Source organism: Tamandua tetradactyla, chromosome 9 (genome assembly GCF_023851605.1).
Source record: "Tamandua tetradactyla isolate mTamTet1 chromosome 9, mTamTet1.pri, whole genome shotgun sequence".
In the NCBI taxonomy this organism is placed as follows: domain Eukaryota; kingdom Metazoa; phylum Chordata; class Mammalia; order Pilosa; family Myrmecophagidae; genus Tamandua; species Tamandua tetradactyla.
Genome location: NC_135335.1, coordinates 34288135 through 34301926, shown reverse-complemented (window position 1 = coordinate 34301926; position 13792 = coordinate 34288135). Strand labels below are relative to the sequence as shown.

General features: G+C 53.9%; 1 protein-coding gene across 6 annotated transcripts in view; it reads right to left on the bottom strand.

Annotated features, from left to right (window-relative positions):
• The window catches only part of SLC6A6 (solute carrier family 6 member 6), an 80079-nt gene that overhangs the window by 14732 nt on the left and 51555 nt on the right, over positions 1-13792 (bottom strand). For all 6 annotated transcript variants that reach the window (XM_077116431.1, XM_077116430.1, XM_077116429.1 and 3 more), the window contains 5 exons: positions 13323-13455; positions 6349-6483; positions 5171-5274; positions 4917-5041; positions 1016-1128 (listed from right to left, as the gene is read on the bottom strand). In XM_077116431.1, coding sequence (XP_076972546.1) covers positions 1016-1128; positions 4917-5041; positions 5171-5274; positions 6349-6483; positions 13323-13455 — 610 coding nt within the window. The remainder of the gene's footprint in view (positions 1-1015; positions 1129-4916; positions 5042-5170; positions 5275-6348; positions 6484-13322; positions 13456-13792) is intronic.

Below are 13792 nucleotides of genomic sequence, written 5' to 3'. Positions count from 1 at the left end.
TTGGAATCGCTCTCCTCTGCCTGACCTTGTAAGATTTTCCTTTTACTGGGTCTGACTTCCCCAGGGGACACGTTCTGGGCACTGTCTTTGAAGGATGCTTCCTGCAGGGGACGTGGACAGCTAAGGCTGCAGCTCAGACCTCTCACCGGGGTGGGGTCTCCATTCAAGACAGTGGTGAAGCTCTGTCCAACCTCAGATGGAAGCCCCTCGGTGGTACAGCCTGGAGACTTCTCGCTGACCTGGGCTCACCTCCGGCCTCCCCTGCGCCCCATCCTTCCCCACTCCTGCAGCCACGCCTCCGGTCTGAACATGCCCACATTCCCACGGAAAGGCAAAAGCCGCTGCTGTCAGCTGTTCCCTGGGTATCTGGCTGGCCGCAAGGTAGGTCACAGCACCGTCAGGGCCACCGTGGGAAAGAAGGCATAATCGCACCCATTTGCCAGGTCAGGAGACTGAGGCCAGAGGTTAGGAAACTTGCTCAAAGCCACACCGCAGTGTGGCGGGGTCTCGGGCTGTCTTATTCCAAAGCCAGACACAGCGTCTCATCAGCTCTCCTGGCATACCCTGGTGGCCAGTCCCCTTCCAGTGGTGGCCAGAGCCCCAGAGGGATAGCAGGTGGGGGGTTTAGAAGTGCAGGGAACTACCTCGGTGCAGATGGGACTCCTGCCACGGCAGGGCAGAAGCCAGGACAGCCAGGAAACCCAGCCTCGGGCTTAGGAACTGAGCACCTGAGGATGCGATGCTCCCCTGGAGGGACCGAGCTCACCTCTCCATCTGCTCCAGGGGCCCCAAAACACCATTGGTGGGTTTAGGTAATGCATGGTTACCAGGGATGGCCGGGAAGGGAGCACCTGATGCCCTAACCTGCCACTGATGGCCCTGTGCCCCTGCCGGGACCCTGTTTGCTCCCCAGTCTGATCTGGGGGTGACTACACCGAAAGGAAGGTTCTTTTCCACAACTGCTCCCCAAGAGAAGCCCCACCACCCCAGGGCCATGCCCCTGACGCAGACACACCTGGCTATCCAGTCCAAGCAAGAGAAGCATAATAAAGAAGAGAATGGACCAAAATGTTGGCAGCGGCATCATCGTCACGGCTTTTGGGTAGGCAATGAAGGCCAAGCCAGGACCTAGAGGGAAGAGAAAATAGGGAGGGAGCAGAGGGGACACATCAGCACCCGGGTCGCCGGGACCCCTGCGCTCATACAAAGACACTCAGCTCTGAGGGGGGCCCTCCCAAACCCTCAGTGCAGGGAGGAGCCAGATCTGAATTCTTGCCTGGGGAGAGAGACCAGGCTTGTCTCCCTGGCGAGTGGGACGCACTGGGGCTCGGGCAGGGCCCCCGTTTTAGCATCTGTCTCCCACGCAGCACAGGTGGCCTGCCCGCAAACCGGCATCCACAAGGATACTGGCTCACGGGGCTGGGAAAACAAGGTCCCCCAAAACCAAGACAAAGCAACTCAACTGTTTGCTGGAAGGAAGCAAGGGGAAAAAACAAGTTCTGGTTATCTGACAAGTGGAGCCCTCCTTTGCAAAGGAGAAGTTTCTATTTGTTGAGCTGAGCTCGACATTAAAATGTTCGATGGGTGGAAACAAAAAAGAACCAAGAAGCATGCCCTGTAGGGCAAAAGTATTTTCAGGGGTCTGTCCCCTGCATGCTGTCCCAAACACCAGGGCAACCGGGCTGGGCGGGGCCTGCCCAGGGCCCAAAGGGAAGTGCGGGGCGGTGACAAATCCCACGTCTGGGAATGCCAGCGCCTAGATTTGGGTTCTCAGTCCACCGTTTCCTCACGGTATCACCACACACCCTCCTGGGGCCTCAGTTTCCCCATCTGTACAGGAAGGGGTAGGTGACCACAAATGACTCCCAAGGAGTCCTCTTGCGTTCAGATTCTCCGACACGGCTGCCGGTCCCCTAGAGAAGGGCTTTTGGTTTCAAAAGGGGGGATGGAACCTCAAGACATGGTTTGAGAGACAGGAGCTCCGTCAGCCAGCTCAGGTGGTGCCTCTCCGGAAAAATTCCAGAGACATAGAGAAACCTCTCCTCCTGGCTTCCAGCCATCCAGCTGGCCCGAGAGAAGATACCGGGGGACAGAATTCAGTGGCAACCTGAGTCCAGTGGGTCCAGGAAGCAGTCAGGAGGCAAAAAAAAAATAAAAAAAAAAAAAAGCAAAATAGGACTAAAGGGCTTGGTCTGAAAAAAAAGTAAAATCCCAAATTAAATAAAAATATATATATATCACGCACTGGGGAGCAGGACATGGGGACAATTTTTGAAAGCAAATATCAGAAACCAAATGAACGGTTTATGAAAAGAATGAAAAATAAATAAATAAACGCAGCTGGAGCCAGAAGCCAGCATGCACACGGCTGGGGCAGGGCAAGTCCTTTGACAAGCCCTGGGGGACAACTCAGTCCAAAGGGAGTATTTTCTCAGAGGTGAGAGGTGAGAGTGGTTGGTCCCAGTGACGCCATAAAATAATCCACGAGAAGAAGTGGAAGGGACGCTCTGAGCGACCCCCAAAGCTGCCTGAAAGGACAAGCGTGAGGAAAGAGCTGGGTTAAGGAAAACACGCTCCGGCCGGACCCCCACCCCAGGGCTCTGTCACATGAACTTGTGGAATCCGAAGCCACTGTTGCAATTAACAGCTGCAAAATCTTCACCTGGGCTGGGGCCCCCTCTGGCCTCCAAAAGCAGCACCCCGGTGCTGGACGCTAAAGCACTTGCGTGACCGAGTCCAGATGACTGCGAGACAGATGTAAAATGGGGTCCCCCCACGCGCCCCCTGCCTTCCCCACCCGCTGGGGCGCTGAAGATTCCCAGGTCACTCGCTTCTGTTATGTTTGGTTCTGCCTTTCTCAAAGCCAGCCTCTGGGAGAGGGTCTGAGCGTCTTTCTCTAAAAGCACACGGCGAACTATAGAGAGGGAAGTCCATGTGAAATAACGCAGCCACTCCGAGAACTTCTGGATGCCTCTCCTTGAGCAAGAGACCACGCCACGTTAACGTTTCGTTTGCGCTCCATTTGGCTAAATAATGATCTCGTTCAAATGCACTTCGCTCAATATGGTGCTTGTTAAAAGCTTATTAGAGAAATAATCACCCCTGATCTGTTGGCTAGGCAGACAGCCTCGTGGGAAAGATATGACAAGTTCTTGGAAGTGGGCGGGAGGAGGAAGGAAACAACGTGGACTGACGATGCAGACAGACAGAAAAAAGCCTGGCTGTCCACCAAGATATAGAATGTATCTCTATATTCTCTATTATCTGATATATCTTTATATTTTCTCTCTCTTATATCTCTATCTTCCATGCCACCAAATTCACACCATGCTCCTAGAGAGCTCCCCGTCAATCGGAATTGGTTTGCAAGCCCTCGACTGAAAGAAAACCATCTTCGGAGGTGGTACAAACCGTCCCAGGCTCTCCCTCGTCGCGCTAACTGCCAGACACCCAGACGGGGAGTGGATATTTCTGGAATTACTTTCTGCGTCCTCCAGTCTGCCTCTTGGGGGAGGAAAATGGTATGTCTGAAGGTCTGATTTGGAACCAGGGGCAGCAGAGGGGTGGATTTTCCCTGGCTGGGCTGTAGGGAGGGTCCAGGGTGTGGATGGGAGTGTGACGGTGGGTGTCTTTGCCAAATGAAGAGGACAGCAGAGCTCAGCCGGACCCTGGGGGACCCTGAGAGCCCAGAGGAGCCCTGCACAAGAAAGGGGCCGTATGCAAACAGGGTGGGGTGGGGAGACCATCCTTGTGTCTGAAGGGCCTGTCTATTGCGTGGTGGGTGGGAGGAGCAGTGGGCAGGGCCCTGAGAGACTCCAGCTCTGTCCCTAACCAGTCCAAGCGAGGCCCAGGCTCTAAGGCCATGGGTCTCTCCACTTGAGAAATGGACATCTGGGTGCCCAATGCCGACAAAACCTCAGCTAGGGTGGGTCCTGTGACTGGGGACCTGGGACTAGCGCTTCCTCTTATTTTACCCACAGGGAGAAGGATGACGGCAGGGGCAGAGCTGGGGGGCTCCAGCTATAGGATGTCCCCAGTCTGTGGGGGTCCCTAGAGTTTCAGCCTCACCCCAAAAGCTCTAGCTTCAGCCCGGAGCCCTCGCCTCCCTGCAAGGCACCCCAAAGAGGTTGTGAGAACCCAGGGGCAGCCAACGGCAATGTGACAAAACCGTCCAGGAAACAAATGGACAGACAGATGGAGGCCACACTCTGGAACTCCAGGGTCCCAAGTCCCTAGGATACCACTTGGTGCAAAAGCCATGTCTCTAAGCCTTTGGGATTCTCCAAGCCCAGGTGTCCTGGGGTGACAGTGACCTCCCTCAAAATCAGACGTCACCTCCTTCGGGAGCTGGGAGAGAAGATGACACCCAAAGGGCAGCCGCCCGCTCCCACTATTCCTTCTTCATCTGTGTCCCAGAGTAAAGCCTCAATACATAGATGTCAATGGAAAGAATGAATGAATGGATGGATGGATGGATGGATGGGTCTGCAGAATACAAAAACCAAGGCTGAGAAGGTGGTGATGAAATGCTGACTGGGCCTGGGTGAGAAACGTGGTTTCTGCTGCTGAAACTGGAGCTTGCTACGGAAGGGGGAGAGGTGTGGGAAGGGGGTACCCAAGACCCCACTAAGGGAGCCAAGCCACTCCCAACTTTAACCAACCGCACATTTCTGCCGCCCCTCATGCCAAATGGCCCTGAACACGTTTAGTTTTGTTTTGGTGCTCTCTGATGTTTGGGGGACGTCGTGGTGCAAGGATGGAGGGGGTGGGGGAGTCCATTTCGAAAACCAGGCTCGTTTCTCACCCCCCCCTCAAAGCCCCCTGGGGGTCGGGGGGGGTCTGGCTTCATGCCTGCAGTACTCGGCTCACACACTGGGTGGCAGTGCCCACCACCACTGCCACCGATACCACCATACCTGACTCAGCCACATCAGCAATGTCCACCCCTTGCTCTTGTGCCATGAAGCCCAGGACGGAAAAAATTGCGAAGCCAGACACAAAACTGGTACCACTGTTCAGGCATCCCAGCAGCATACAGTCCCTAAGTTACACATATGTCAGGGAGCAAGTTAATTCACAACACAAGGAAGCCACACTCCCTACTTCTTTTTTTTTTTTTTTAAACATCGTTATCTCTATGATGCACTGGGCCCACCGGCGCGACACTTGCCTGTATGAGTTGTACTTGTATTTGTTGTAGCTCCCCAGTGAGGTCATCGCTCCCAGGCAGATGGCGTAGGAGAAGAAGATTTGGGTTCCGGCATCGATCCACACCTGAGGGCCAGGGAGGGGGATGGGGTGGCGAGGGGAGAGAAAAGGGGCGGTTAGAGCTGGCCGGCTTCCTGGAGGAGGCAACACAGGGTCTCCGTCATGTGGCTGCGTCCCGAGGACTGGACCTCGCAGGGTGCCACTTCACAACCCTTCTACGGGACCAGAGAGAAAAAGAAGAGGCAGCAGATGGGAAGTGTGTGACGTTCACACTGAGCCATGAGGAACCCCAGAAGTCAGAGGGGCTCCCAGTCACCTGGCATGAGGGGTAAGAGGCCGGGCTTTTTTGAAGCAGATGGATCTGGATTCCAACTCTGGAATGATCCTGGGTGAGTGAATGTCACTCCCTGAGCCTCAGTTTTCACATCTGTAAAATGGACTCCGCTGTGCCCCAACAGCTATTTATCAGATTTGAAAAGCATTAAGCCCAGCGCCCGGTGAACTCGTTAAGTCAAGGCTGCTACTATTACTGCATAACCTAAAACGGTTCTCAGGAACCTCCACCCAATACCTGCTGATTGCCAGGAAGCTGCCTTCCCAGCCATGCCCTGGTCTGGCCTGCGCTCTCCCACCTACTTCCTCCTGAACAAACACAGGCCCTTGGGAGGCAAACCCAAAGGCCGAGGGTCCTGGGCACCAGAGGTCCTCAAAGGGGCCGATACAACCTCTCAGGGTCTGCTCCGCCTCTCTGAGGTCATGGGGAATAGTGCTGGAGGGTGGACTTGCAGCCTCTGCCCTTTGACCTTTCCGGAGGTCCTTAACTAGAAATTTCACCCTCAGCCCAAGCAAACTACCATGGGCAGAGAGGAGTGGGCCCGAGGTGGAGGGGGTCGGGGGAGACGAGCATCATAGAAAGATTTCTCTCCCTTACCTGGCGCGGGGCCTAAAGCAGACTCTCTACCTGGCCAGCCTCAGGAGTCCTCGACATGAAAAGATACACGCATGCCCGCAAAGCTCCGCAGACATTCTGAACCAACCACACCTGCCCTGGGCCCGGGCGACAGCCCGAGTAGCGGGGGGCTGCCGGCCGTCCTCCAAGCCCCACCCCACCCTGGGTGGGGGGTCCCCGCCCCGCAGTACCTGTGGGTCCTCGAGGCGGGAGATGTCAGGGTACAGATAGAATTTGATGCCTATGCCTGCGCCGGGCAGCGTGAGTCCGCGAACCAGCAACACCAGAAGCATGATGAAAGGGAAGGTGGCAGTGATATACACAACCTGCAGGGGGAGGGCAAGACAGAACAGAGGTGGATGCGGGCGGGCACAACCTCTCCGAGAGGCCAAAAGCCCGGGTTCTGGAGCCTCGCTGGGCCTCAGTTTCCATGTCTGCAACTTGGGTGTAAGCCGGATTTACCTACCTTCCAGATGCCCCTGGCACTACCTAGACCCTGGAAATACAGGACTGGGTGAGACAGAAAATAAACCCCTTGCCCTTGTGGAGCTGACCTGCCGGTGGGCGGAAACAAAAAAGACAAAAAAGAGCAGGCCACAAAGTCTATGCTTGGCACATGGCACATGGTGCTGGGTACGTCACATCGCAGCGCTCACTGTAACCCTGGCAGTTAACCATCACGTAAGCGCAGGTTCAAATCCCAGGTCTGACTTGCTGTGTGACCATGGGCCTGTGGCTTAACCTCTCTGGGCCTGTTTCCTCATGTGTAAAAACCGGGACAAGAGTGGTAGAAGCGCCTCATCGAGGGGTGAGGTGAGGATTCAACAGGATGATATTTATAAACACCCTTGAAACGGTGCGTGGCACTTAATAGGTGCTCAGAAAACAGACCCTGCGGTTGACATTGTGATCGGGTGGGAATCACATGGGAACTTCTGGGAAGCAGCTGAGGCCTCTGAAAGCCCCTGAGCCAGGTTGGGGGAAGGCTCCCATCTCTCTTGGGCCCACAGTTGACCCAAGCCCTTCATACATTGCGTCCCACACAATATAAGGGCTGAAAATGACCGACTCCTGTCCTGAAAGCACTGGTTTCTCCGTCTCCTGTCCTGAAAGCACTGGTCTCCCAAACCATCCCTATGGCTTCAGTTCCCATGGGTGTATTTTCTTCCTAAATTTCATTCAATTAAATGTAAAGTTTTAGGGTGATATTTGCACCTGGGAGGAGCTCAAAGGAGCCTGGCTCGACAGATGGTGAACAGGGTGCCTGGCTAAATAAGGACTCCCACGGTTCCAGCCCTTGCTGCCCTTGCCACACCCCCAAAAGCCGCCTGCTGGAGACAGAACCAGGGGCTTGGCTGGGCCCAACGACTTGCCCAGTGCAACTACAGTGATCAGGATTTGAACCCAGGGCCCAAGGAAAGCTAATCACCCGGCTCTGAGCAAAACCAGCGGGCAGACATGCAGGAAGTGCATGGTGGTCTCCTGAACTGCTGAGACTTGCTCACAGAGCCCCTGACAACCTCTAAAGGCCTTGGAGGGCTTGGAAGGGGGGGCCAGGGAGAACTGGGGAGCACTGTGGAGCACTTTAAGCATGCCCATTTACAGATGAGGAAACAGACCCGGAGAGCAAATTCAATGTGCCCATGGCACTGCAGGACAGTCTCCTGGCTTCAGTCTGCCCCTGCAGAACACTTCTGGGGCCCAGTGAGGTAACTGACATTGATAGATATCAAGAAGACCCCAAAAGTTGCCCACTTGGCACAGGAGCCCCTGATGGAACACAATTCTTGAGCGAGGATCTCTTTCAGTAGAAACAGTAGGAGATGGGCTTTGGAAAAGGGCAAGAAGAAAGCGTTCATGGGTCCCACTGGGCTCAGCTGCATTCAGCCCAACAGACCAGCCAGCATTTATTGAGCACTTGCTGTGTACCTGGTACTATTGTAAGTGCTAGAACTTTCATACTCACTTGATCCTGCCAGTAACACTTTGGGCAGGTTTTCTTACTATTCTCATTTTGTAGGTGAAGCAAAAGGCCCAGAGAGGGCCAATCATTTTTCCAGAGTCACACAGCACTTAAGTGACAGAGCTGGGATGTCCTAAACTCCATGCAGCAGCAGCAGCAACACAACTTTGATTCAAAGCCTTTTCACACCAGTTTATTTAATCCAATTGCCAGAGGGAGGCTGAAGTCAATGAGGGCTGTGGCTGAGACCCTCGGGCCTGAATCCAAGCTTGGAGGCTGGCCTGCCGTTGAACCCTGATCAAGTTGCTAACCCTCTCTGGGCACCTGTGAAGTGAGGGGCTCAGACCTAAACGAGTTCCACTGCTCTATGGGGAGAGGGTGGAGTGGTTGAGAAGGTTGGCTAGGGAGTCCCCCAGACCAGGGCTCCTATTCCACCTCCGCCACTGAACTTGACCTTGGCTTTCCTGCCCGGATGGTGTAACTTCTCACCCAGCTTACATCAGGCCAGCGGTGAGCAACTCAAGAACCCCCAGCATCAGTACTGGTGTGAGGACCCCTATAAGGTTAAAAGGACAGATCCTACCCCTCTCCCTCACTGAATACCCTTCCTTCCTCTGCGCCTCAGTTTCCCCAGCCAATCTTTCTCCTCCTCGGGGCTGGGAACCCTTCCAATTTCCCAAGGACATAAAGGCAGACATGGAGGGCGCGGGCACACCAGGAAGCCACAGAAAGGGGGAGAGAGACGAGCACAGAAAACCAGCCTGACCCCACAGCCTGTCCCTCCCTTCCTGCAGACAGGCGCCCCCGACGGTTTCCACCTCTGGGACTCTGCTGGCTGCTGCACCACGCCCCAGCGGCTAGCAAACAATAGCTGCTGACAGCAGCCCTCTGCAGCAGCCCCCTGGGCCAGTCCCCAGAAGGTCCCCACTTCAAAGCCAGCTGGGTCCCCACTGGGCCCGTCCACCCGGGCTGAGGCCGGAGTGTTTTGTGCCAGGGTCACAGCTCACAATCTGGAATGTTGGAGGGCGGGGTGGGGGGGGCTTCCTTTGTTTTCATGTATTTAATTTCTATCAGCCTGTACTTATGTAGTATTTACTGCATGCCAAGCACTGAGTTAAGTAACAGAAAGTCACATATTTTTCAGCTTATTTAATCCTCACAACGACCAAGAGGTAGGTACCGTCATTACCCCCATTTTCTAGAAGAAGAGATCGAGGTCCAGAGAGGTGAGGTCATAGCTGCCTGAGGTCACAGAGCTGGTAGGTGACAGGGGTGTGCTTCGAGCCCAGGCCATCTGGCTTTAGAGTCCAGCATCCTGTGTGTGTGTGTGGGGCGGGGGTTGTTCACCAAATCCAGGGTTGGATAGCCTCACCACGTCACTCCAGCTCAGCTACCTCTTCCGAAAGCCACCCTTGTTTTGCAGAATTGGCACTGGGGATGAGCCCCTGAGAGCCACTCTCTCAACTTTTCCATGCTTCTCCCGGGATCCTCGCGGGAGAAACCAGTGCCAGCCGCTGCCAGTGGGCCTCTGGCGGGTGGCCCAGCAGGCCTTGCCACAGGAACTTGGTATTTTTCCACTCTTGCTGGGTGAGCATCAGTAGCTCCTCTGAGCCCTCGACCCAAAAGCCCTGTGGCCCAATTGCCCTGGAAACCTGCAAGAATGTTTTTTATCCATTCCCTCAGGATGGTGAGGAAAGGGCTGACCTGAGAGGTGGGGGATCCCATCTCTACACTGCCCCTGAACTTTCTGGGGGAGAAAAAGGTCAGAGGGGTCATTTGCCCTATAGCGACAGGAACTCTGGGAGGTGCGACTGCCCAGTTGGCCAGCACCTAGGCAGGCCCAAAGGGCTCTCATAGCAACCCATGGTGGGGAGGCACTGCTAACTCATTCCACAGAAGGGGAAACTGAGGCTCAGAGAGGGAGAGGGGCTTGCCCAAAGTTAGGCAGCTTTGAGAGAGCAGAGCGAGATCTCAAACACCCCTACCCCTTTCTAATCACCTGTGCTCTGAAGGGGATCCCCAGCCTCAGGAAATATTTGTGCCCATTTCCAGGACTGTACACCTCTTTGGGTCCAGAGGACTGTGCTTCCCATGGGAGAGCCTGGACTTCCATGGTCTGCCTGGCCCATGCCCTATTCTGCCCTCAGGCTAGCATGAGGTGAGGGGCGGGGGGAGATGGTGAATGGCTTGGCAGGAGGAAGAACACACAAGTGTCTGGGTTCAAACCCCAGCTTGGCAGCCACCAACAAGCTGTGTGACCTCGGGTAAGTTAATTAACCTCTCTGGACCTCCGTGTCCCCTTCTGTAAAATGCAATTCCTAACCACACTGACTCCAAAATGTTATTAGGATTAAGTGAGCACTTAGAACAGTGCCTGGCACACATGGAGCATTATGTTGAAGGAACTGAGCTACCATCAAGTTTCAAACCCCTATGCATGAAGTCTGGGACAGTCCCAGCTCTGTCACTTAAGTGCTTTGTGACCCTGGGCAAATGATCGTCCAAAATTACCAAAAGGAAACGCGACTCAGCAAAGCAACATGACAGAAACTTAGGTCCTTCACCCACACCCCACTGGACTCCGCTGTTTGGACGAGTGTCGGCCACACAGCGGGGCCGTGGGCCAGGGCAAGGCCTGTCCTAACTGTGCAAGGGCCCTCTCGGCTCTGCAGCTCGAGGATACCCACAGCGCCTTAACCTGGCAATTCTCTGGGCTGGCCAAGGCCCTGCTATTGTTCTGGGAACCACGCCCTCCCCTTTCTGAGGCCTGGAGCTGCCCCAAGGTGGGGGTCACGGCTAAGAGGTTTGTGGGGGTGGGAGGGGAACCTCTCACAAGTCAAGTCCTTGCTTGGCCTCGTTTGCGGCCAGAGGCTCCCTGTGCTTTTTGGCTTTGACTCCAATTCTCCAGCATGCTCCATTGTCTCAGACAGCCACTGTTCCCGCTGGACATCAGCCTCCTCCATTAGACTGGGGGCTCCCCAAGGATGTGGGGCAGACACACCTCAGGGCCTTTGCTCTGGCTGTTTCCCTCTCCCTGCGATTTTCCCCTGCAAACGTTCAGACCCCCTCACTTCCTTCAGTGCTTTGTCCCAAAGTCACCTTCTCAGAGAGCCCTATCTAAAAACTGCACCCCAGCACTGCCTGTTCTTTTTCACTGCCTTATTCTTCATAGAAGCTCGTCATCATTTAATGCCTAAACATTCTGCTCATTTATCTTGTTAGCACCTGACTCTTCCTGCCAGATTGTCAGCGACTTGATAGCAGAGAATTTCACCTGTTTCGGTGACCTCTGCAAGACCTCTCGTCCCATTCCTAGAACAGTAAAGCCAAGTAGAGGCTCAAAAAGTATTAGTGAATATGTAAACAACTACTTCTCCAATACTGCCCGGGTCTGGTGCTTCACAGATAACCTCTGAGGGACTGAATTATATGTGGGGGAAAACAAGGCAGAGCAAAGAATGCAATTAGTGGTTATTGTCCAAGCTAGGTGCTCAACACACCTCACTCCTACCCATTCTGTAGATGAGAAGACTGAGGCTCAGAAATGACTAGTGGTCCCAGGCAAGCTACTTAACCTCTCTGAGCCTCAGTTTCCTCCTCGTTTAATGAAAGATGATAAAATGGTTTTCTCATGAGGAAGAAATCGGATAAAGCAGGGGAAAGCGCTATCCAAGGAGACAGCACCCCCAATCCCCACCTGCTGGCAGGAGCAGTGTTACCTGTAGCCTCTGGGGGGCAGGGGTGGGAGTGCAGAGTTGCATGGGCTGGCCTGCTTCCTTTGCAGACTGGGTCTGCTTGAGAAACAGGCGGAGAGGGCAGGGGCAGCACAGGACCCCATTCTGGGGACATTCCCATTTCGCCTCTGCAAACCCAGAATTGCAGATCTTGCCAAGGGTGGGACCAGATTAATTAGGTGGTTTTCTCAGCCACGATTAGATTAATCGTGGCTGAGAGCCACGATTTTATCCAAGTGGGTCTGCAATCGAGCACGTCCCTTGATGCTAAATTCAAGTATGCGACTGGTGCAGCCAAGGCCCTTTCTCCAAAACGATGTCACCTCCTGCCCAACACCCGGCTTCCAATGGCACCTGAAGAGAACCCTTGACCCTTGGAGGCTTTTTGATCCTAAATAGGTTTTCTCCTATCAAGATGCAAATGCTTCTGAGAAGGGGGGACATCAAAAGGCAAAATCCAACTCTGTTATGGGTTGAGTCTCTCCCCTCGACCGTATCAGACCCTTTTGTATCAGCCTCTGTCCTCACAGGGAGTTGTCCCAGTAATTGCTCAGCTTTATTGACAGCTTAGTCACCAGCTAACATTTTCACTGTGGCCAAGATAACCTTAATTACAAGATAACACCTTAATGATCGGCCACCACATTTGTTAATAGCTAACATCCTCGCCAGCATGTAATGTGTTCCTCTGCAGCACATAACCTCACGGGTAGCTTATAACCTTGGTTAACAGCTGACATCTCAGTTATCAGCCGATGTAATCATCAGCGAACACTCTCCTGAGCGGATGACATCATCGCCACCAGCGAAAACGTCAGTTACAAGATAACTCAGTGCAATGTGACTTAGCAGCAGCCACCTAAGCCAGCGCTTCTCAAAACTGTCAGACACATTGGAATTATCTGATTCTGCCGGTTTGGGACAGAACTATCCATCTGAGTTTCTAACAAGCTCCCAGGAGATGCCGTGCCACAAGTGAGGACAAGCTTTTGCAAAGCAAGGGTCAGTGTGGTCAGCTAATAGCTCAAGTTCAACACAGTTGCCCGCTAAGCTCTCGTCATCGGCTGATTTCTTAGTTACTACAATGTTAGCTAGCTATCTGCAGACAGCTGCATCATCAACCAACACTTATAAATGCAAAACCAGTGGTGTTTTGGCTCACACAAGCCAAGAGAGAGAGATGACTTACATTTTTAGAAAAGTTTTGCAAGCTGGTGGCTAAACCAGCAATGACTTAAAATCAGACATGAAATGGGCAAATGCTACAAAGCAGGGTGCCTTGTTCTGTTTGCTATTTTTTTTTGGGGGGGGAGGGCTGTTTGATCAGCACCCACTGGTTAACCCTCCCCCAGCCCAGGGCTAATTTTGGGCAGGAAGGTCCCTGCAGTGGATGAGAGATTTTCCCCGCTGAGGGCCAGCCTTAATATTTCTCTCTGGGAGGGAGGGAAGGAACAGAAGTACAACTTACTTTCCCTGTGGACTTGACCCCCTTCCAGATGCAGAAGAAACAGATCAGCCAGACGAAAAGAAGGCAGAGGGCGAGGTCCCACTTCAGAGAACCCGGGTGATCGATTCCAGGAGATAAGCTCAGCACGTTGCGTCTTCAAGAAAACACAGATCAGGACGTCAGTAGGTGCCTCCCCAGAGCACCCGAACCTGGGTCGGGGAGCACTGAGACCCAGAATCCAACAGGCCGGGGTTCAAATCCTGGCACAGGTGCTACACCCACACCAGCGGTCCTGCCCCTCCAAGCCTCGGGGCCCTCATCAGTCTCGGGAAGCAGTGATTACCCTTTTGGGAAAGTCAAGAATGGGATGGATTCTGACTCCTGAGTCAGGGCAAACGTGGGTTCAACCAAGCCTGGTCTCAGACAAGTTAACTAAACCCTCAGCCTCAGTTTCCCCAACTGTAAAATGGGTACAGATTCTGTGTGGCCTC